Below are 22,151 nucleotides of genomic sequence, written 5' to 3' on the forward strand. Positions count from 1 at the left end.
AGCATCTCAGGATGCTGCCTGGCCTGCGGTGCTTTGACCAGCAACACATTTGCAGCTGTGATCTCCAGCATCTGCAGACCTCATTTTTTACTGTAATGACATTGGTGGCTGTGCTACATCATTTCGAGCCCCACCCACGTCAGCGCTGTTGTGAATGTTGATGTCATGTGACCTCCCAAACAGCCAGGCGCCGGAGGCGCTAGAGAGCGTAACGCCACCGCCACCATGACGCATGCGGGTTGTCGCTTTGTGTACTTCCGGGAGTCGCACATGGAAACGACCTGAGGGGAGTGGGCAGGTGAAGACAAGGTGATGGAGGCCGTTTCAAATAAAGTAGCAGATCGCGTGGGAGCTCGGAGAGAAGAGTTAAGTAAACAGGTATGGTTCCTAGCCGTGTCGGCTTGGCAGCAGGAGCAATACCCAGGAGTAATCATCCCCCACCTCTGCAGCCACACAGTGACAAGGTCTGAGGGCGCAGAAGGAGACAGGTCGGCCCATCGTGCCTGTACCGGCTCTTCGCAAGAGAGCTTCATTACCGAGTGCCAATTTCCTGCTTCCCCCTTCCCTTCCCATACCCACACCCACTGCATGCTCAGAATCATCCTTTTGTGAACCGTTTCGCCTTTGAATCTTTCCAAGTGTAACGTATCAAATGAAAATACTTTGAACTGGTTTCTCAAGTCTGCCTTTGATGTGAATCTTTACCGTGTGAGTAACCCGCTGAAGGTAGAAGCCTTGACAGTTGCACGTTTTTAAAAATAAGTGCAAGAGATTGGCCATTCATAAAGTTTAAATCAGATTGGGCAAATGACCCAAGGTCTACTTTAATTAAAACTATTTAATCGGACAGGGATCAATTTCAATGCGCCTTGATGAAGGGCTTTTGCCCGAAACGTCGATTTTCTTGCTCCTCGGTTGCTGCCTGACCGGCTATGCTTTTCCAGCGCCACTCTAATCATCAATTTCAATGCATCGAAAACAGATTTGCCCTGGCACTTTGAAATCAAATTGACTGGCAAAACATTCGATCAATTTAAACTATTTTTAAAGAGGAGCTACATCAGGCACAATGGAGGGACATTCCCTGAGAGGGAATAGTATGACAACCAAAGTTGGAATTCTCTGGATAACTAATAGGTAAGGAATAACAATGAGCAGAAAATGGAGACAGATCATGAATTGAATGTGTGATGTTTGGAAAGGAATTGAAAATGGAAATGAGAAGTTCAATGAGAAAGTATGAAACAGCATTAAACTGGACTGCAAACTTCTTATAAATGTATGGTGGAAGGGTAGTAAGAGATGACATGGGGCCAATCAGGATCAAAACCAAGGTCTGCATATGGAATTAACCTTGATGGTGGGAAAGCTTTTACAAACAATAATCATGGACAAAGTTAATGTCACTTGGATAAATGCAAATTAGTAAAGCAAAACCAGCATGCATTTGTCAGATAAATGGTGTTTAACAAACTTTATTAAATTTTGTTGAAGTAACCAAATGGATTGATGTGGTGTATAAGGACTTCATAAAGGTGTTTGAAGTGGTGCATAAGACGTTTATTGGCAAAAAAGATGACATTGAAATAATTGTTACGTAATGGTTATTAAATGCAGCTCTTTTTGGCAGGACACCAGCCTGTAATCTTGCTCTATTGTTAAAAGAAAATGTAATTTTCATTATAGTGGGTGAGTTTGATAATGCTTATAAGTAAAGTTTGAACATCACTTCCTGCTGGAAGAACAGTTGTTAGGCAGTGTTTGGTAACTTCAAGTTTTTGTTAACTTTTCAAAATGGCAATCATCTTTTAAAGGAGGCTGGCCTTTTGAGCTTTTGTACATCATACAATTTAATTCAGCATATTAGAACAACAAATTTTCATTGGCAAAATTTCTTCTGATAATGTGGAAGGTTTTCAGCATGTAAACTTTCATAATGGATAAATAAGTAACATGCTTAGTTTAATTGAAAAGGGCTGATGGTGACTTCATTTGACATCTGTAAATTGAGTTTTTGATAGACTAGATGTACAAAGACTGGTTATATTTATGGAGAAGGGCATAACTAGAAGCTATCAGTATAACACAGGCATTTAGAAATCGAAGAAGAAAGTAATTAGAAACAGCTTTGGCAAAACATCATGAGAAGTTGGAACCCTACCACAGTGAATGCATGACATAAAACATGGAACTATATTGAATGAAAAGGAGTGAAGTAAGGGACTTTTAGAGGCCATAGATATGTTGGTGGAACATGCAGACATGATGCAGAGCAAATTAATGTAGAAAAGCACAAAGGAATGCATTTTGATAAGCAGCCTTCCCCCTCATTTTTTTCTCTTGCCGTGACTTCTGGAAACAAATGCTGATTGAAGTGCACAGAACCTTAGAGTGGCTGAGGAAATGCAGGGAGGAAAGGTGTAATTGTAAAGGTATGCAGGAAAATGTCATCAAGGGTTACATGCGCTCAAATCATTGCAGATGACAGAGCTGGGTCAAAAGTGGTCTTTAAAAATGGTCCAAAGGATCCTGAGCTTTCAAAATAAAAGCATGTTGACAGGGTTGGCGGGTTTGAGCTATAGGGAGAGGCTGGGCTGAACAGGCTGGGGCTTTTTTCCCTTGATCATCGGAGGCTGATGAAAATGTGTTGCTGGTTAAAGCACAGCAGCATCCAAGGAATAGGAAATTCGACGTTTCGGCCGTAAGCCCTTCATCAGGAATGGTGATCATCAGGAATCCTTCATCAGGAATCTCCAGCATCTGCAGACCTCATTTTTTTACCATCGGAGGCTGATGGTTGACTTTAAAGGTTTACAAAATTATGAGGGGCATTGATATGATAAATAGACAAAGTCTTTTCCCTGGTGTCAGGGAGTCCAGAACTACAGGGCATAGGTTTAGGATGAGAGGGGAAAGATATAAAAGAGATCTAAGGGGCAACTTTTCATGCAGAGGCTGGTATGTGTATGGAATGAGCTGCCAGAGGATGTGGTGGAGGCTGGTACAAATGCAACATTTCAAAGGCATTTGTCTGGGTATCTGAATAGAAAGGGTTTGGAGGGATATGGGCAGGGTGCTGGTAGGTGGGACTAGATTGGGTTGGGATGTCTGGTCGGCATGGACAGGTTGGACCGAAGGGTCTGTTTCCGTGCTGTACATCTCTACGACTATATGACATATTGTACAAAAGCAAGAAAGTTACAATGAACATTGGTAGAAAATTAGTTCAGCCTCAACTGGAACATTATGTCGAATTCTGGTGCTGCATTTTCAGAAGGTTGTGAAGAGATTTAAAAAGCACAGAAAAATACTCAGGTGGTTCTGTGGACAAGTTAAATAAGGTCTTCAGTTGTTCTCTTTGGATAAGAAGAAATTGAGGTTTTCAAGATTATGAGGAATAGGCAAAGTAAATAGAGGGAAATTGCCTGTTGACAAAAGGCTAGTGTATCAAAGGATATTTTGAAGTGTTTGGCAAAAGAGCTAAAAGCCACTTGATGAAAGGCCTCTATATGCAGTGGGTAATTATGAATTGGAATGCAGTATCTGAAAGGGCGGCAGGCCAGAGTAAATCAGGCCTTCAAAGGTTAAGTGCATGCAAGGGGAAAAAAAGAAGAGGGTTCCTGCTGATTTTGAAAAGATCAAGTACAGTAATTTTTAAAAGGAGTGAATAATTGCTCAGCTCATTAAATTTCACGATACCATACAAAAAGAAAATTGTGATTTTTAAAAGAAATCCATTCTAAGTTGACATTTTAACTGAACTGCAATGTACTTGGTTACAATTCTTTATTGTTATTCCAATGTCAAATGTAATGTTGTTTCAATAGATACAAGAACAAAGTGTTGTCATTGATGAGCTTTCCAACCTTAAGAAAAATCGGGTAAGTCAATAAAACCCAAGTTAATATTTGGAGATGTTCAATTCTGGCATAAATATAATGGTTGCCTTCAAATTACAATGTAAGATAAACAAATTTTGCCTAAAAAAAAAAAATTTTTGTAAAGCAAATTTAGATCAGACAGCAGGAAAACTCCTCATAGTGTTTAATATTTGGAATAATCCAGCAATAAAGCTAATAAAGACATAGGTATTGGGTTTATCAGAATTAGATGCCATGATGACTATAAAGACTAGAGGTTCCAGATTTAATTTTCAGAATGTTTTAAACTCAAAGAATGATACTGAACAGAAGGGGCTGTTTAGCTCAACATGCCTGTGGCAGCTCTTTGAAAAAGCTATCCATCGAGTCCCACTTCCATCTTTTCCCATTGCTCTTTGAGTCTTTATCCAATTCCATTTTGGAAGTTGATACTTAACCTACATCAGCTACCCTTTTTAGACAGCGCAGGTAGATCAAGACGTTACTGCACAATTCCATATTTTGCCTCTGGTTTTTTTGCCAATGTCATTAAATCTTTGCCCTTTGATTAGAAACCATTCCCCCACTGAAAGTAGTTTTGTTTTTAACTCTTAATGACTTTGAACTCTTCCATAAGATTTTGTCTTAATCATCTTAAAAGTCTTTCAAGGTTTGATATCATTGCTAAAGTGTGTGTGCGGAATTGGCTGCAAGCCCCCAGGTGAGACCTAAGTAGTGTTGGATAAACTTCCTTGTTTCCTTTTGCACTTCTTACATCTGTTTACAGAATCAAGGATTTTTGCCAGTCTTTTTAGTCATCTTCTGAACTGTCTATGCCAGATTTTTCTGTTCTGCATCTTTTTTAAGATTATACAATTTAGTTTGACTGATACATTTTGCTAGGAATTATATCTCTTCATATTGCGATGAATTTCATGTATCGATTGTCTACCAATTTTCATGTCATTTGCAGACCTTGAAATTATGCCCCTTATAAGTCTTTCATTTCACGAGTTGAGAATTCACTCTTTCAGTGCTTCTGAAGGTGGTTTTTCCTTTGACAAACAATTTACAGTCTATAGGAAATGCTTAGTGAGAATAACCACCAGGCATATTTCTGTTATTTTTCCACCCATGAGAGATTTGCAAGCTATAAGCTTCTCCAGTATTGTTTAAACTTGAGACTGTAGCCATCCTGTCCATGGACCAGTCATGAAGTTGTTACTATACATATTTATCAAATGTTTTATGTTTGTTTCATTTTAATCTCTATACTGTTAGTTATCCAGTCAGCTCCGCAATCTGCAGCCAATCAATATTTCATTGCTGGTTTACAATTTTACCAGTTAATCTTGATTACAATGCATGTGAACAAGACGCCTTTTCAACTTTTAAAATTAGCTCTCCTCCTGTTGAATATTTTCACATTTGATTTTTCATTGTTCTTTTCAAAACAGTTGCAACTCTAATATCATTGTGATCACTGTTTCCCAACTAATCCCCCATTGAAAACATGTTCCACTTTAATTCCATTCTCCAAACGAGATTCAGTGCTGCTTTGTTACAAAATTATTCACGATTAATTTTAGTTTTATTAATAATTGTTATTCGTTCTTTTTCAGAGAGTTTATAAGCAGCAACCCAACAGCAATATATTTTTCTTAGCAGATCAAATCCAGACTCTAAGTGAATGTAAATGTAAGTTATATACCTTAAGCATATTTGTAAAATGCATTGAGTGTAATAAGTGGTTCATGTGTTAAAACTGTGCAGGATATGTTGAATATTCCTTTGTTACCTTGATTTTTATATTCATGCAACACATATTAGGTCATCTTTTCCTTCCCTATTTTAATTTGTCTTCTCCCACTCCATTAATACGCCCTTTTTCTTTGCACTACCTCCTACGAGAGACTAGCTCTCAATCGGCTTTAGCCCATCTTGAATTGATAATTAAGAGTTGCAGAGAGTGATTTAGAAACATAAGAAATAGAGGCTGGAGGAAGCTTTTCAGCCTTTTGAGCCCACAACGCCATTCAATGAGATCATGGCTGATACAAAGATGTGTAGGTCAGGTGAATTGGCCATGCTAAATTTCCCATAGTGTTAGGTATATTAGTCAGAGGGAAATGGGTCTGGGTGGGTTGCTCTTCGGAGGGTCAATGTGGACTTGTTGGGCTGAAGGGCCTGTTTCCACACTGTAGGAAATCTAATCTAATTTCCACTGCAACACCATTTTCCTGCTTTGTCCCATACCTCTTCATGTTTTTAATATGTAGATATATAGTCAAGGAACTCAAATACCCCTGTTATGTCATTCATCCTCATGGGGGAAGCTCTGCTTATTACCACCTCTGATTCAGATGTGGCTATGAAATCCAACATCTTAATATGCCATGGTGCAACATTATTGGACTTGTTTTGACGGGAGTTACATTAGTAAATATAATTGATGACAAACAAATTCATTAGTATATTTTATAGTTCTAAATCCAAAATAAGAAGTCGCCCATTTAAAGTGGCGATGAGGATAATTATTTTCTCTGGTTAAGTCTGTAGAATTCTTTCCCATAGAGCAGTGACATTGAATATTTTAAAGACAGGGATGGATACATTTTTGACTAACAGGGAAGTCAGGAAAGAATGTAGGGGGGTAGCCAAGAAATTGGGTTAAAGTAACAGTCAAATCAACCATGATCTTATCAAATGGCTGGGCAGGCTTGAAGGACCAAATAGCCTACTCTTGCTGACACCACTTACTTCTCATGTTCTATATTCATTAAACTGAAACTAGTAATAATTGTTAATGAAAAATTGATCTCATTGTAGATTTAAGTTGTAGAACATACATTGCAATTCACAAAGAACCAAATAGTATACTTAAATACTTAAACATGTGGAACACCCAAAGTAATTATTAAAATATTTGATAAACACTAATTCTTTTCATTCAATAAATGTATCATGATTATCAGATTTGTCTATTCTTTCACCATCTAACTTAGGTGCAAATCTTTTACCTGCTATGGGGGAGGCAGTGGCCTAGTGGTATTATCGCCACACTGTTATCCAGAGACCCAGGTTTGAATCCTACAGCAGATCGTGGAATTTGAATTCAATACAAACCTAGAATTAAGAGTCTCATCATGGCCATGAATCCATTGTCAATTGTCAGAAAAACTCATCTTGTTTACTAATGTCTTTAGGGTAATCTTACCCGGTCTGGTCTACATGTAACTTGAGACCCACAGCAATGGGGTTGACTCTTAACTGCCTTTTGGGTAATTAGGATGAGCAATAAATACTGGCTTAACCAGCAATACCCTCATCCCATGAATGAATAAAAAAAATTCTTCTCTCAGCACTAAAAGCATTGAATAAGACAAGGGATTATGTTTCCACAGGCATTTTTACTTAAGGAGTCCTCATCTTGCTCAAATCTTCAGGAAATTCAAATCAAATTTGGTACCCTTTTATACTAAAACTGCTATGATTGCATTATTTATTTGTGTGTTACTTTGTCATACATTAGATTATGTGCCATTCAAAAAGTCTAACAATAACTGTACCTTTTGCAGGTGCTCTTGATGAGATGAAGAAAGAATACCAGAATTTGGAAAATGCTGAAAAAGTTACAAATAACTAATAGCAAGATCAACATTTGTTATTCATCAAAATTTATGGATAAATTGAAAGGCACATAAAATGTGTGGTATTTGTTGTATATTAGTTTTAGCCCCTCAGGAAGGTGTTTCTAATCATGATGTTGTGGGAGAAGATATGTTTGAAAGCCTACAACGGAGGGGACCTAACTGCAGTCAACAGTTATCCAGAGAAGTGCCTGAACTGGGCTATAATATATTTTTATCTGGACATGTGCTTCATATGAGAGGGTGCCTAAACCCACAGCCCCTGCAGGATACTCAGGGAAACCTTCTCCTTTGGAATGGGGAAATTTTTGGAGGAATTGAAATTGGACCTGAAGCAAATGATACTCTGATCATTCTTCAACATTTGTCTTCGTGTAAGAATGAAGAATCCATTCTGTCTGTCTTTTCTGCTATTCAAGGACCTTGGACATTTATATACTACCAAGCATTCAGTCACTGCTTGTGGTTCGGTCGAGACTTTTTTGGTCGACGTAGTTTACTGTGGCAGTTTAAGAATGCTGAAAATCTCTGTCTTACTCTTTCATCAGTGAGTCAGTCTGTTTCCAAGTGTGGAAATTTTCCGTGGCAGGAAGTACCAGCATGTGGACTTTATAAAATTGACCTCCAGAAAAACACTAGTGGCAACTCATTGGCAATATCATGGTATCCATGGAAATATAGGCCCATTGAATATGAATTCAAGACTTTCCATTTAGGTGAAGAAGTTCAGTTTATTGAAGAACTACCGAGTTTTGTTTCTGTATTTTTAAATGGATCAAAACTTTTCCCTATAGCACCCATTACTCCAATGAATTACAGTGTGTGTGAGACACACACATCAAATTGTGAAGCATCTTCAGTAAATGTTGAGAGTTTTCTTTCCGATGAAAAGAAGAAATTAGTTCATAAGTTCATTAATGTTTTGGGTGAATCTGTTAGGCGGCGAGTGCTTTTCTTACCACGATGTCAAATTCACACCTCATCCCAGTTCGCAATTTCTAATAAAGCAAAAGTTGCTATTCTCTTTTCCGGAGGTGTTGATTCTATGGTTCTTGCAGCCTTGGCTGATCATCATATTCCACGAGATGAACCTATTGATCTATTGAATGTAGCCTTTAAGCAGCAGAAGACCTCAACAAAACAAAAGATAAAAAGCAATGCTTCTAGGGCACGTGAAGAGGAGACTGTCCAAGGTGACAATAGTAGTCTTAATGAGACCACTAGCTTTAATGTGCCTGACCGGATCACTGGACTTTCAGGTTTAAAAGAGTTACAAATTATAAACCCTGCAAGAAAATGGAATTTTGTAGAAATCAATATCACATTAGAAGAGCTGAAGGAAATGAGACAACAGCGGATTAGTAATTTGGTACAACCTTTGGACACAGTACTGGATGACAGTATTGGCTGTGCTGTGTGGTTTGCTGCAAGAGGCATTGGTACTAGGACCAGTAACGGACAAATCCAACCATATACAAGCAGTGCAAAGGTATGGCATCATCCCTAAAAGATCATTTTCGTCCACCATTTTGAATGTAAAAATCTCTACCTTCATGAGTATTCTTTTAAAAGAAACACACAATTTATCATTTTGATTATTGTTTAAGTCATAAATAGAATGCTCAGTGTTTTACGCATTCCACATCATTAAGAAATTCAGTATTAATTTCAATAAACTAATCCAAAACTGAAATGAGGCCCTTAAGTAATCCAACTGACCAAGAATAAAATCAAAACTTTACTACTGTTCTTCAAGATTTTGTCTTTGATCTATCCTTAGGGGTTTAGGCAGCTTCAAAGAATTTAAACATTGCTAAAAGACAATATGATGTCAAAGTGCTATTTTGCAATTATCAGATTTAGGGCACAAGAAAAAGAATTGAAAAAGAGTCACCAGTTTACATAGCATAAGATATGGTTGGGCCATCATTGGCATGTAGATGCAGGAGGAACAGTTACTTGTCAACTTAGGTCTCAGATCCCCAGGTTTGAAAATGCAAGTGGAATAAAATATAAGTAAGTGGGGATGTATTAATTTTAGTTGAAAAAAAATAGAAGTGGTGATAAGTTGGAAAGTGTATGTGTCCACAAAAATGAGTCTCCTTGTCCACAAGTCACTGCAAGCATATAGAAACACAAGAAGAGTTTGTAGACAATTCATTTAAGGGAATTTGAATACAGAAGTAAAGATGTTTTGTATTTACATAGAGCCTTGGTGAGACCTCACCCAGAGTACTGTGGGGTTTTGGTTACCTTATGTAAGGAAAGATATATTTGTCATAGAGTTAAACCTAAGTTCACCAAATGAATCCTTGTAATGGCAAAGTAATTGAGGAAACTACGTCTGTTTGCTCCAGAGTTTGAGAATGATGTCATAAAACTTAAGTCTTTTTACAGAGTATGAAAAGGTAGAAATAGGATATTTCTCCTAGTTTGTACCGATTTCAGTTTTAAACAAGCTGCACTCTTTCCCCCACCCCACCCCCTGCCCCAGCTGCCATAACTTCTTTCTATATCCTCCGTCCATTAGATTTTCATCAACATTCAATAATGCTGCAAAAGTCATGAAACCCACATAAAGTGAAGTTATTAAATGGGTTTCAAAGTTGATCTTATTGCATCAAGAAGCTGCATATTCAGCTATGGTTTAAATTCAATATTTTGTAATTTGAAGTCTCAATATCCCAAAACTAAGTTGCACCTTTTGGCTTGTGTAAATGCAGTTTGGTACAAACTGAATTTGCTTTACTATCTAAAGTAATTCCATTACTTGGACAGTAGTGCATTTTAATTACATTATAGATTCAGGGATGAAACCGTTATGGACTTTGTTTTTAAAAAGGTGGTATTGACTGGGATTGGAGCTGATGAACAACTCGCAGGTTATTCTCGCCACCGTGTCTGCTACCAAACATCAGGTTTTGAAGGCCTAATCAAAGAACTGGGGATGGAACTCGGCCGCATTTCCTCACGTAATCTTGGGAGAGATGACAGAGTCATTGGAGACCACGGAAAAGAAGCAAGGTGAGTCCGTGCAAAGGTCGAACATGTTGAAATCCAAAAACGCGTTCTAACTCACTGTTGAATACGAATGTTGTTGTAAACTGAAGAAGTTAAGATGTAAAATTGAAGATTGAACAGTATCCATGTGCTTTTAACTTCGCAGTTGTAAACATATGTGGTATTTGACCTGACGCTACAAGACGTCCTGTGGTCTGAAGTCAATGTTGAGGACACCCAGGGCAACTCCCTCATAAACATATACCACTGTGCTGCCACTTCTGTTGGGACATAGTTGAGATTGCTGTTGTTTTTTTCTGGCGCCTAGGTTGACAACAAGTGGTTTGTCTGGTTTCATTTTTTATTTATAGAGTCAGAGATTACAGCATGGAAACAGACACTTCGGTCCAACTTGTCCATGCCAACCAGATATCCAAACCCATTCTATTCCCATCTGTCAGCACCTGGCCAATAACACTCCAAACCCTTCCTATTCATATACCCATCCAAATGCTTTTTAAATGTTGCAATCCCTACTAGCCTCCACCACTTCCTCTGGCAGCTCATTCTATACATGTATCACCCTCTGCATGAGAAAGCTGCCCCTTAGATCTCTTTTAAATATCTTTCCCCCTCACCCTAAATCAATGCCCCCTAGTTCTGGACTCCCCCATCCCAGGGAAAAGAGTTTGTCTATTTACCCTATCCGTGCTCTTCATGATTTTATAAACCTCTATAAGGTCACCCCTCAGCCTCCGACGCTCCAGGGAAAACAGCCCTAGCCTATTCAGCCTCTCCCTATAGCTCAAATCCTCCAACCCTGGCAACATTCTTGTAAATCTTTTCTGATTCATTTCAAGTTTCACAACATCTTTCCAATAGGAAAGAGACCAGAATTACATGCAATATTCCAACAGTGGCAAAACCAATGTCTTGTACAGCCGCAACATGTCCTCCCAACTGCTGTAAAAGCGCAGCAGGTCAGGCAGCATCCAAGGAGCAGGAGAATCGACGTTTTGGGCATGAGCTCTTCTTCAGGAAGGGCTCATGCCCGAAACATTAATTCTCCTGCTCCTTGGATGCTGCCTGACCTGCTGCACTTTTCCAGCAACACATTTTCAGCTGTGATCTCCAGCATCTGCAGTCCCTACTTTCTCCTCCCAACTCCTGTACTCAATTCTCTGACCAATAAAGGAAAACATACCAAGCACCGCCTTCACTATCCTACCTACCTGCGACTCCACTTTCAAAGAGCTATGAACCTGCACTCCAAGGTCTCTTTATTCAGCAACACTCCCTAGGACCTTACCATTTATTGTATAAATCCTGCTAAGATTTGCTTTCCCAAAATACAGCACCTCACATTTATCTGAATTAAACTCCATCTGCCACTTCTCAGCCCTTTGGTCCATCTGGTCCAAATCCTGTTGTAATCTGAGATAACCCTCTTGGCTATCCACTACACCTCCAATTTTGGTGTCATCTTCAAACTTACTAACTTATGCTCTTGTGCTTGCATCCAAATCATTTATGTAAATGACAAAAAGTAGAGGGCCCAACACCGATCCTTGTGGCACTCCACTGGTCACATGCCTCCAGTCTGAAAAACCCTCCACCACCACCACCACCCTCTGTCTTCTACCTTTGAGCCAGTTCTGTATCCAAATGGCTAGTTCTCCCTGTATTCCATGAGATCTAACCTTGCTAATCAGTCTCCCATGGGGAACCTTGTTGAACGCCTTACTGAAGTCTACATAGATCACATCTACTGCTCTGCCCTCATCAAACCTATTTGTTACTACTTAAAAAAACTCAATCAAGTTTGAGAGACATGATTTCCCACACACAAAGCCATGTTGACTATCCCTAATCAGTCCTTGCCTTTCCAAATACATGTACATCCTGTCCATCAGGATTCCCTCCAACAACTTTCCGGCGGCACGATGGCACAGTGGTTAGCACTGCTGCCTCACAGCGCCAGAGACCTGGGTTCAATTCCCGACTCAGGCGACTGACTGTGTGGAGTTTGCACGTTCTCCCCGTGTCTGCGTGGGTTTCCTCCGGGTGCTCCGGTTTCCTCCCACAGTCCAAAGATGTGCAGGTCAGGTGAATTGGCCATGCTAAATTGCCCGTAGTGTTAGGTAAGGGGTAAATGTAGGGGAATGGGTGGGTTTCGCTTCGGCGGGTCGGTGTGGACTTGTTGGGCCGAAGGGCCTGTTTCCACACTGTAAGTAATCTAAACTTGCCCACCACTGAGGTCAGGCTCACCGGTCTTGTCACCCTGGCTTGTCTTTACCACTCTTCTTAAACAGTGGCACCATGTTAGCCAACCTCCAGTCTTCCGGCACCTCACCTGTGGCTATTGATGATACAAATATCTCAGTAAGAGGCCCAGCGATTACTTCTCTAGCTTCCCACAGAGTTCTCGGGTACACCTGATCAGGTCCTAGGGATTTATCCACCTTTAACCGTTTCAAGACTTCCAGCACTTCCTCCTCTGTAATCTGTACATTTTGCAAGATGTCACCATCTATTTCCCGACAGTCTATATCTTCCATATCCTTTTCCACAGTAAATACTGATGCAAAATATTCATTTAGTATCTCCCCCATTGTCTATAGCTCTACTCAAAGGCTGCCTTGCTGATCTTTGAGGGGCCCTGTTGTCTCCCTAGTTACCCTTTTGTCCTTAATATATTTATAAAAACCCTTTGGATTCTCCCTAATTCTATTTTCCAAAGCTATCTCATGTCCCTGTTTTGCCATCCTGATTTCCCTCTTAAGTATACTCCTAATTCCTTTATACTCTGCTATGGATTCTTTCGATCTATCCTGTCTGTACCTGAGATGTGCTTCCTTCTTTTTCTTAATCAAACCCTCAATTTATTTAGTCATTCAGCATTCCCTATACCTACCAGCCTTCCCTTTCACCCTGACTTTCTCTGGATTCTTGTTATCTCATTTCTGAAGGCTTCCCATTTTCCAGCCATCCCTTTACCTGTGAACATCTGCCTCCAATGAGCTTTCGAAAGTTCTTGCCTAATACCGTCAAAATTGGCCTTTCTCCAATTTAGAACTTCAACTTTTAGATCTGGTCTATCCTTTTCCATCACTATTTTAAAACAAATAGAATTATGGTTGTTGGCCCTGAAGTGCACGCCCACTGGCACCTCAGTCACTTGCCCTGCCTTATTTCCCAAGAGTAGGTTAGGTTTTGCATCTTCTCTAGTAGGTACATCCACATACTGAATCAGAAAATTGTTTTGTACACACTTAAGAAATTCCTCTCCATTTAAACCTTTAACACTATGGCAGTCCCAGTCGATGTTTGGAAAGTTAAAATCCCCTACCTCAACTACCCTATTATTCTTCCAGATAGCTGAGATCTCCTTACAAGTTTGTTTCCCAATTTCCCTCTGACTATTGGGGAATCCCAATTAGGTGATCATCTCTTTCTTATTTCTCAGTTCCACCCAAATAACTTCCCTGGATGTATTTCCAGGAATATTCTCCCTCAGCACGGCTGTAATGCTATCCCTTATCAAAAATGCCACTCCCCCTCCTCTCTTGCCTCCCTTTCTATCCTTCCTCTAGCATTTGTGTCCTGGAACATTAAACTGCCAGTCCTGCCCATCCCTGAGCCATGTTTCCGGACTTTCTATGATATCCCTGTCCCATGTTCCTAACCATGTTCTGAGTTCATCTGCCTTCCCTGTTAGGCCCCTTGCATTGAAATAAATGCAGTTTAATTTATTAGTCCTACCTTGTCCCTGCCTGCCCTGACTGTTTGACTTACGTCTGTTGTCAGCTGTACCCATCTCAGATCGATCTCTTTCCTCACTATCTCCCTGGGTCCCACTCCCCCATATTAGTAAATCCTCTCAAACAGTTCTAGCAAATTTCCCTGCCAGTATATTAGTCCCCTTCCAATTTAGGTGCAATCTGTCCTTGTATAGGTCACTTCTACCCCAGAAGAGATTCCAATAATCCAAAAAAAATCCTTCTCCCATACACCAGTGCCTCAGCCATGCATTCATCTGCTCTATCCTCCTATTCCTACCCTCACTAGCTCATAGCACTGGGAGAAATCCAGATAGTACTACCCTTGAGGATCTCCTTTTTAAATTTCTGCCTAACTCTCTGTAATCTCCCTTCAGAATCTCAACCTTTTCCCTTCCTATGGCGTTGGTTCCAATGTGGACAATGATCTCCTGCTGGCCCCTCTCCCCCGAGAGAACATTCTGCACCCTCTCTGAGACATCCTTGATCCTGGCACCAGGGCAACAACATACCATTCTGCTTTCTCTCTGCTGGCCACAGAAACCCCTAACACAATTGATCTCTTGGAAGCCGACATACCCCTCATTGCATTAGACCCAGTCTCAATATCAGTAACTTGGCTGTTTGTGCCACGTTCCCCTGAGAATCCATCACCCCCTTCATTTTCCAAAACAGCATACCTGTTTGAAATGGGTATACCCACAAAAGACTCCTGCCCTAGATGCCTACCTCTCTTACCCTTCCTGGAGTTAACCCATATATGTGACTGTATCGGAGACTTCCCACCTTCCTATAACTGCCATCCATCACATACTGTTGCTGTTGCAATTTCCTCATTGCTTCTATCTGTCTCTCCAACCGATCCACTCGATCTGATAAGATTCGCATCCAACAGCATTTATGGCAGATATAATCCACAGTAACCCTTAAACTCTTTCAACTCCCACATCTGACAAGAAGTACATATCACTGCAAAGGCCATTTTTGCTCCTTCACAATCTACAGACCCAGAAAATAACGCCGTCTTATTCCTCTACAAACACTGCCCCAGGTTAAATAAATAGCTATGGCTTATATTTTAAGTTTAATCAAGAGACTTATCTTATAATCAAGAAAGAACCCACTGTACTCACTAATACAGCCTTTCTCTTGGACAGAATTGAAACAACAATTAACTTATCTGATTCTGTGCTGTGAACTTCACCCAACAGTTCCTCCAAGATTAGTTGTGAATTTCACTATTTGTTAATTTTCCCAGATGCACTCCGATGTCCAGCGATACACTAATTCAAACAGCAAAGGTGGTAACTGTGCAGGTTCTCTCTCCTGCACTGTCCTCACCATGATCTTGTAATCGGAGGTAACCCTCTTTGCTGTCCACTACACCTCCAATTGTGGTGTCATCTGCAAACTTACTAACTATACCTCTTCTGCTCACATTCAAATCATTTATATAAATGATGAAAAGTAGTGGAACCACCACTGATCCTTGTGGCACTCCACTGATCACAGGCCTCAAGTCTGAAAAACAACCTTCCACCACCACCCTCTGTCTTCTACCTTTGAGCCAGTTCTGTATCCAAATGGCTAATTCTCCTGTATTCCAGGAGATCTAACCTTGCTAATCAGTCTCCCATGGGGAACCTTTTCGAATGCCTTAATGAAGACAATATAGATTACATCTACCACTCTGCCCTCATCCATCCTCTTTGTTACTTCAAAAAACTCAATTAAGTTTGAGAGACTTGATTTCCCAAGCACAAAGCCATGTTGATATCCCTAAACAGTTCTTGTCTTTCCCCAAACGCATGAACATCCTGTCCCTCAGGATTCCCTCCAACAACTTGCCCACCATTGATGTCAGGCTCACTGGTCAGTAGTTCCATGGCTTGTCCTTCCATCTTTCTTAAACAGTGGCACCACGTTAGTCAGCCTCCAGTCTTCCAGCACCTCACCCGTGACTATCGATGATTAAAATATCTCAGCAAGAGTCCCAGCAATGAACTCCCTAGCTTCCCACACTGTTCAGGAACCTGAACAGTTCCTGGGGATTTATCCACTTCTATGCTTTAAGACATCCAGTACTTCCTCCTCTGTAATAAGGGCATTTTTCAAGATGTCACTATCTAATTCCCTACATTAAGTCTTCCATGTTCTTTTCCACAGTAAATACTGATGCAAATTACTCATTTAGTATCTCCCCGATCCCTGTGGCTCCACACAGAGGCCACCTTTCTGATCTTTGAAGGGCCCTGTTGTCTCCCTAGTTACCCTCTTGTATTTAATATATTTGTAAAATCCCTTTGGATTCTCCTTAACTCTGTTTGCCAAAGCTATTTCATGTTCCCTCTTTGCACTCCTGATTTCCCTCTTACGTATACTCCTAATGCCCTTATACTCTAAGGATTCATTTGCTCTATCCCGTCTATACCTGACATATGCTTCCTTTTTCTTAACCAAATCCTCAATTTCTTTAGTCATCCAGCATTCCCTATACCTACCAGCCTTTCCTTTCACCTTAACAGGAATATACTTTCGCTGTATTCTTGTTATCTCATTTCTAAAGGCTTCCCATTTTCCAGCTGTCCCTTTTCCTGCGAACATCTGTCCCCAATCAGCTTTTGAAAGTTCTTGCCTAATACTGTCAAAATTAGCCTTCCTCCAATTTAAACTTCGACTTTTAGGTCCGGTCTATCCTTTTCCATCGCTATTTTAAAACTAAATAGAATTATGGTCACTTGCCCCAAAGTGCTACCTCACTGACACCTCAGTCACCTGCCCTGCCTTATTTCCCAACAGGTCAAGTTTTGCACCTTCTCTAGGTAGGTATACTATATATTAAATCAGAAAGTTTTCTTGTACACACTCCAATTCCTCCCCATCTAAACCCTTAACACTATGGCAGTCCCAGTCTATGTTTGAAAAGTTAAAATCCCCTATCATAACCACCCTATTATTTTATAGATAACTGAGATCTCCTTACAAATTTGTTTCTCGATTTCCCTGTGACTATAAAGGGGGGCTATAATACAATCCCAATAAGGTGACTATTTGAGAGGTGTTTTTAGTAGTGTGATAAAATCAAGTGGCTTACTAGGATATTTTAGTGGGTTATCTGAGAGTCGACCACATTGAACTGTGTTTTGAGATGCATGTAGGCCTTCTGTAAAGGCCATTAGTGAATCAGATGGGGTTTTTACTGACAATTGATGATAGTTTTGTCATAGTAATTGGTGTTATGACCAAGTCAGAAAGTCAAATCAAATCAGCCTCCATATCCTTGTATTTGCAACCCACACTTAAAATACTCAAGTGCTCCAAACAATTCCTGATCAGGCTTCTTGAATAACTGATACCTCTCATCAATAAAGTTGAGACAAAAGAATAAACAATTTAGTAGTATAGTCACTTTAATTAGATTACCTTGTTTAACCTTGTTAAATGTATAATATAGTTTTTCTTTATTCTAGTCCCCACTCTTACAAAGATAAACAGACCCCAGTTTAGCGATAAATCCGAAGTAAAATGAGAGGTAGAAGGCCAATTCAATTAAGCAGCCTTCAGAGATGGGAAAAATACAACCACATAGCTTACATCTTGCTTTGTTTCTGACGACACCAGTCATTGAAAACATCTTGCAGAACATATTATTTTCTTCAGGCTTTCAGTAAGCTGATAATGGGAGGATAATCATGGAGCAATAAAATTTCCTTCCTGTTGCATTGGCACAGTCTTTCTCACAAAAACACATGGTTCAAAACTAGTGCAAACCTTGGTTTCTTTTTGTGGTTTTCTTTGTTATGGAGCAGCCAGACCCCCTCAATATTTTAAGGTAGCCTAGACCCTAACATTTTCTTATTTAAAAGGCAGATGGATATTCCAGGTGTGATGGAGCTGGTCAAATCACTCAGCTTTAAGCAAAACAGTTTATTTAAACACTAGAGCTGAAACATAAAGTCATAGAGATGTACAGCACAGAAACAGACCCGTCGGTCCAACCTGTCCATGTCGACCAGATATCCCAACCTAATCTAGTCCCACCTGCCAGCACCCACTCCATATCCCTCCAAACTCTTCCTACTCATACACAACCAAATGCCTTTTAAATGTTGCAATTGTACCAGCCTCCACCACTGCCTCTGGCAGCTCATTCCATACACATACTACCCTCTGCATGAAAAAGTTGTCCCATAGGTCTCTTTTATATCTTTCCCCTCTCACCCTAAACCTATGCCCTCTGGTTCTGAACTCCTCCACCCCAGGGAAAAGACTTTGTCTATTTATCCTATCCATGCCCCTCATAATTTTGTAAACCTGAGGTCATCCCTCAACCTCTGACGCTCCAGGGAAAACAGTCCAAGCCTGTTCAGTCTCCTAAACATGAGCAAAAGAAAATATAATTTAGAATAATGTAACTGACCTGACACAGCAACTTAACTAAGGAGCTGTTTCAATTCTTTTAACATCCCACAAACACACGCCTTGGCAAAAGATAAATTCAAACACAGGTTCTTACAGGCAAGAGAGATTTCTGAGAGAAAAGTCAGCCAGAGATCATCTGAAGCATGGAACCTTTTTGCACTGTAGCCACTTCTGTTACAGCTACCAGCAGCTTCTCTGCTACAAATAAACCAAACCAGAAAAAATATGAATTGGGAGAACTGGCCACTCCCCTGCTATTGTTAAACTAAAGGTTTTTCCAGACATTTCAGCACCCCCACCTTTTTTGACCTGTCTTAAAATAAACCCAAACAGAAAATAACCTTGTTAAAGTGAGAGCATCATCACATCTTTTCCAACATTATCCAGGCACCAACTTCTGAAGTCCCTGTTGACATTCAAATATCTGACATCTGTTTGAGGATAATTCCTCTTCAGAGTCTATTTGAGTATATTTTGTTTATTTTGAAGAAGAATCTCAGACAGCACCTTCCAAACCCATGACCACTTCAATCTAGAAGGATAAGAGCAGCAGGTATATGGTAACACTGCCACCTTCATGCACCCCTCCAAGTTACTCACTATCCTGACTTGGAAATATATTCACTGTCGCTGGGTAAAAATCCTAGAATTGCCTCCCTAATGGCAAAGTGGGTCAGCAAAAGCAAAGTGGTTTTGTTGTTAGACTACTAATCCTGAGATCCAAGTAATACTCTGGTGTGCAGGTGGACTGCAGCAGTTCAAGACGTCCGCTCACAATCACCAAGGGCAACCAGCCACGAGCAAGAAATGCTGGCCAGCCAGCAACACCCACATCCCACACATAAATAAATAACCATCAACCTACAATTAACCTTGCTTCACACAAATATAAGTTTGTTTGTTCTCTTTTTAAAAAACAGCTATTGCTCACGGTCCGAAAGTCATCTTCTGATCTCCATTCACTGCTCCAAACCAAAAATGGTTTAAAATAAAAGTAACACTGAAGGTCTTAACCTTAGGTTTTTTTTTGGTCAATTCAAATTCCACCATCTGGAATAAACCTGGCCTACCAGAGCATTACTTGGATCTCAGGATTAGTAGTCTGACAACACAAGCACTTTGCTTTTGCTTCCCCATGATAGCTTGTTGACAGTTGTGTGCTGTTGTCAATTTGTTCTTATTTACAGCCTTGATTTTTTTTTAATACAATAGTATTTCACATAACTTGGTTGGATTTCATTCTCAAAAATCTGAACATTGCTAGTACAGTAAACAAAAAAAAGATGATTTTTAGAAAGGTGAGTTGTGATACAGAGGGTAGATATCGTTATGCACTTATCCCATAGCTTCTGTCCGTGCTCGAAAGAAAATCTGAGTGGAACAGTTTCACTGAGGCATTCTCTGGCATCTCCTATCAATAACAAGTGAGGGCACACATAACATTTCAGGTTCATCAAGCCAGTTAGGCAAGTGAGGGAGGAGCTGGTAATATAAAAATTATGAATAGTTAAGGAACTTTATACAAGATACATATGATGAAATTGTTAAAATCTGTTATTTCAGATTTCCCTTTTTGGATGAAGCAGTTGTTTCTTTTCTGAATGCACTTCCTGTGTGGGAGAAAGCAGACTTGACTCTACCTCGAGGGATTGGTGAAAAATTGCTTCTGCGAATGGCTGCAAAAGAACTTGGGCTTACAGCATCTGCTGTTCTTCCAAAGAGAGCCATGCAGTTTGGGTCTCGAATTGCAAAGATGGAAAACCACAAAGAAAAGGCTTCTGATAAGTGTAACAGATTATTGCAAAGCTCAATTGATTAGATATTGTGCTGTACTTTATTTTTCAGTGCCAGTTTCAGGGACAGTAATGAGCTGCAATATTAAAGCTGAAACTCAAACCAACCAAAACAAAACTACAGGGGAGGTGCTGTTGGCCTTACTGTTTTATACCATGTACATAATTATGCAATTAAACAAGCACTGTATACAGAATGTCTGATCTTGAAATTACTCAAGTGTAGTAAAAGAATGTTAAATCAATTAATTTGTTTCCCATTCACAGAACCAGCAGAAGCTAACTCCTTTAGTGGATAATCCAACTATTTCAGACAGGAAATATTCTCTCCAGATAAACACAGAACTGCAGATTCTGGAAAATGGTCACTGGACTCAAAATATTAACTCTTTTCTCTATATAGATGTTGCCAGACAGGAAATAATAAAAGATTTTTGGAAATCTGTCCAGTGAACCAAACTACATGATTACATCAGAATCTCAAAAATTAATCCAAATCTGTTTTTTTTAGTACATAGAATCAAAAAGCATAGAAACAAGCCCATTAACTTGTGTCTATACCTACCAGTGAACACCAAACTACACTAATCCCACTTATCTCTACTTGGTCCACAGTCTACTGTGCCCTGGCGATTTAAGTGCTCATTCAGATGTTTCTTAAATGTTCACATTGTATTTACTTCCACCACACACTCCAGCAGTTTTCTTTACCCCACCCAGATGGTGGTAGAAATATAAAAGTTTCCTCAGATCTCCTCTAAACTACTGATTCCTCAACTTAAACGTATGCCCTCTGATCTTAGACATGTCTGAAATGGGAAAAAGAGATTCTCAGTACCTACTGTGTCTATTTCTCACAATTTTATATATCTCAAATCAGATTCCTCCTCTCTGTACTCCCTCACCCCACGCAGCTCTTGCCCCATCAGCCTCTTCCAAGGCAAACAAATCCAGTCTCTCCGCATAAGAGTTCATCCCAGGCAACATCCTGGTGAAACGCCTCTGCAATCCTCTGATAGTGTAGCAACCAGACTGTATACTATTTCCAATTGGGCTAACCTATATTTTACAAAATTGTAACAAGACTTCCTTGCTCCTATATTCTACATCCTGGCTAATGAAGGCAAGCATCCCGTATGCCTTTTTCATCAACTTATTTACCAGAGTTGACATCTTCAAAAAATCACAGACTTGTACACCAAACTCCTTTTGTTCCTTAAAGGGCGGCACGGTGGCACAGTGGTTAGCACTGCTGCCTCACAGCGCCTGTAGACCCGGGTTCAATTCCCGACTCAGGCGACTGACTGTGTGGAGTTTGCACGTTCTCCCCGTGTCTGCGTGGGTTTCCTCCGGGTGCTCCGGTTTCCTCCCACAGTCACAAAGATGTGCGGGTCAGGTGAATTGGCCAAGCTAAATTGCCCGTAGTGTTAGGTAAGGGGTAAATGTAGGGGTATGGGTGGGTTGCGCTTCGGCGGGTCGGTGTGGACTTGTTGGGCCGAAGGGCCTGTTTCCACACTAAGTCTAATCTAAATCTAATCTAATCTACTCCCTAAGAACCTATTATATGCTGTATATGTTCTTCCTTTATTAGACTCTCAAATGTATCACCTTGTACTTATAAGTTTTAAATTCCATAAACATATACAC

General features: G+C 40.1%; 1 protein-coding gene across 2 annotated transcripts; it reads left to right on the forward strand.

Moving 5' to 3' along the window:
* Positions 1-205: 205 nt before the first annotated feature.
* On the forward strand, positions 206-20,694 carry asnsd1 (asparagine synthetase domain containing 1). Of its 2 annotated transcripts, none has more exons than XM_060827363.1 (6): positions 206-378; positions 3,828-3,881; positions 5,483-5,558; positions 7,439-8,999; positions 10,353-10,534; positions 20,275-20,694. In XM_060827363.1, exons 4-6 carry the CDS (start codon positions 7,566-7,568, stop codon positions 20,528-20,530), a joined length of 1,872 nt encoding a protein of 623 aa, XP_060683346.1. In that variant the 5' UTR covers positions 206-378; positions 3,828-3,881; positions 5,483-5,558; positions 7,439-7,565; the 3' UTR covers positions 20,531-20,694. The 2 variants fall into 2 exon arrangements, with proteins under 2 accessions (XP_060683346.1, XP_060683347.1); XM_060827364.1 differs by having other exon boundaries at positions 206-365.
* Positions 20,695-22,151: the final 1,457 nt, after the last annotated feature.

The sequence above is a fragment of the Hemiscyllium ocellatum genome, chromosome 7, assembly GCF_020745735.1.
Source record: "Hemiscyllium ocellatum isolate sHemOce1 chromosome 7, sHemOce1.pat.X.cur, whole genome shotgun sequence".
NCBI lineage: Eukaryota > Metazoa > Chordata > Chondrichthyes > Orectolobiformes > Hemiscylliidae > Hemiscyllium > Hemiscyllium ocellatum.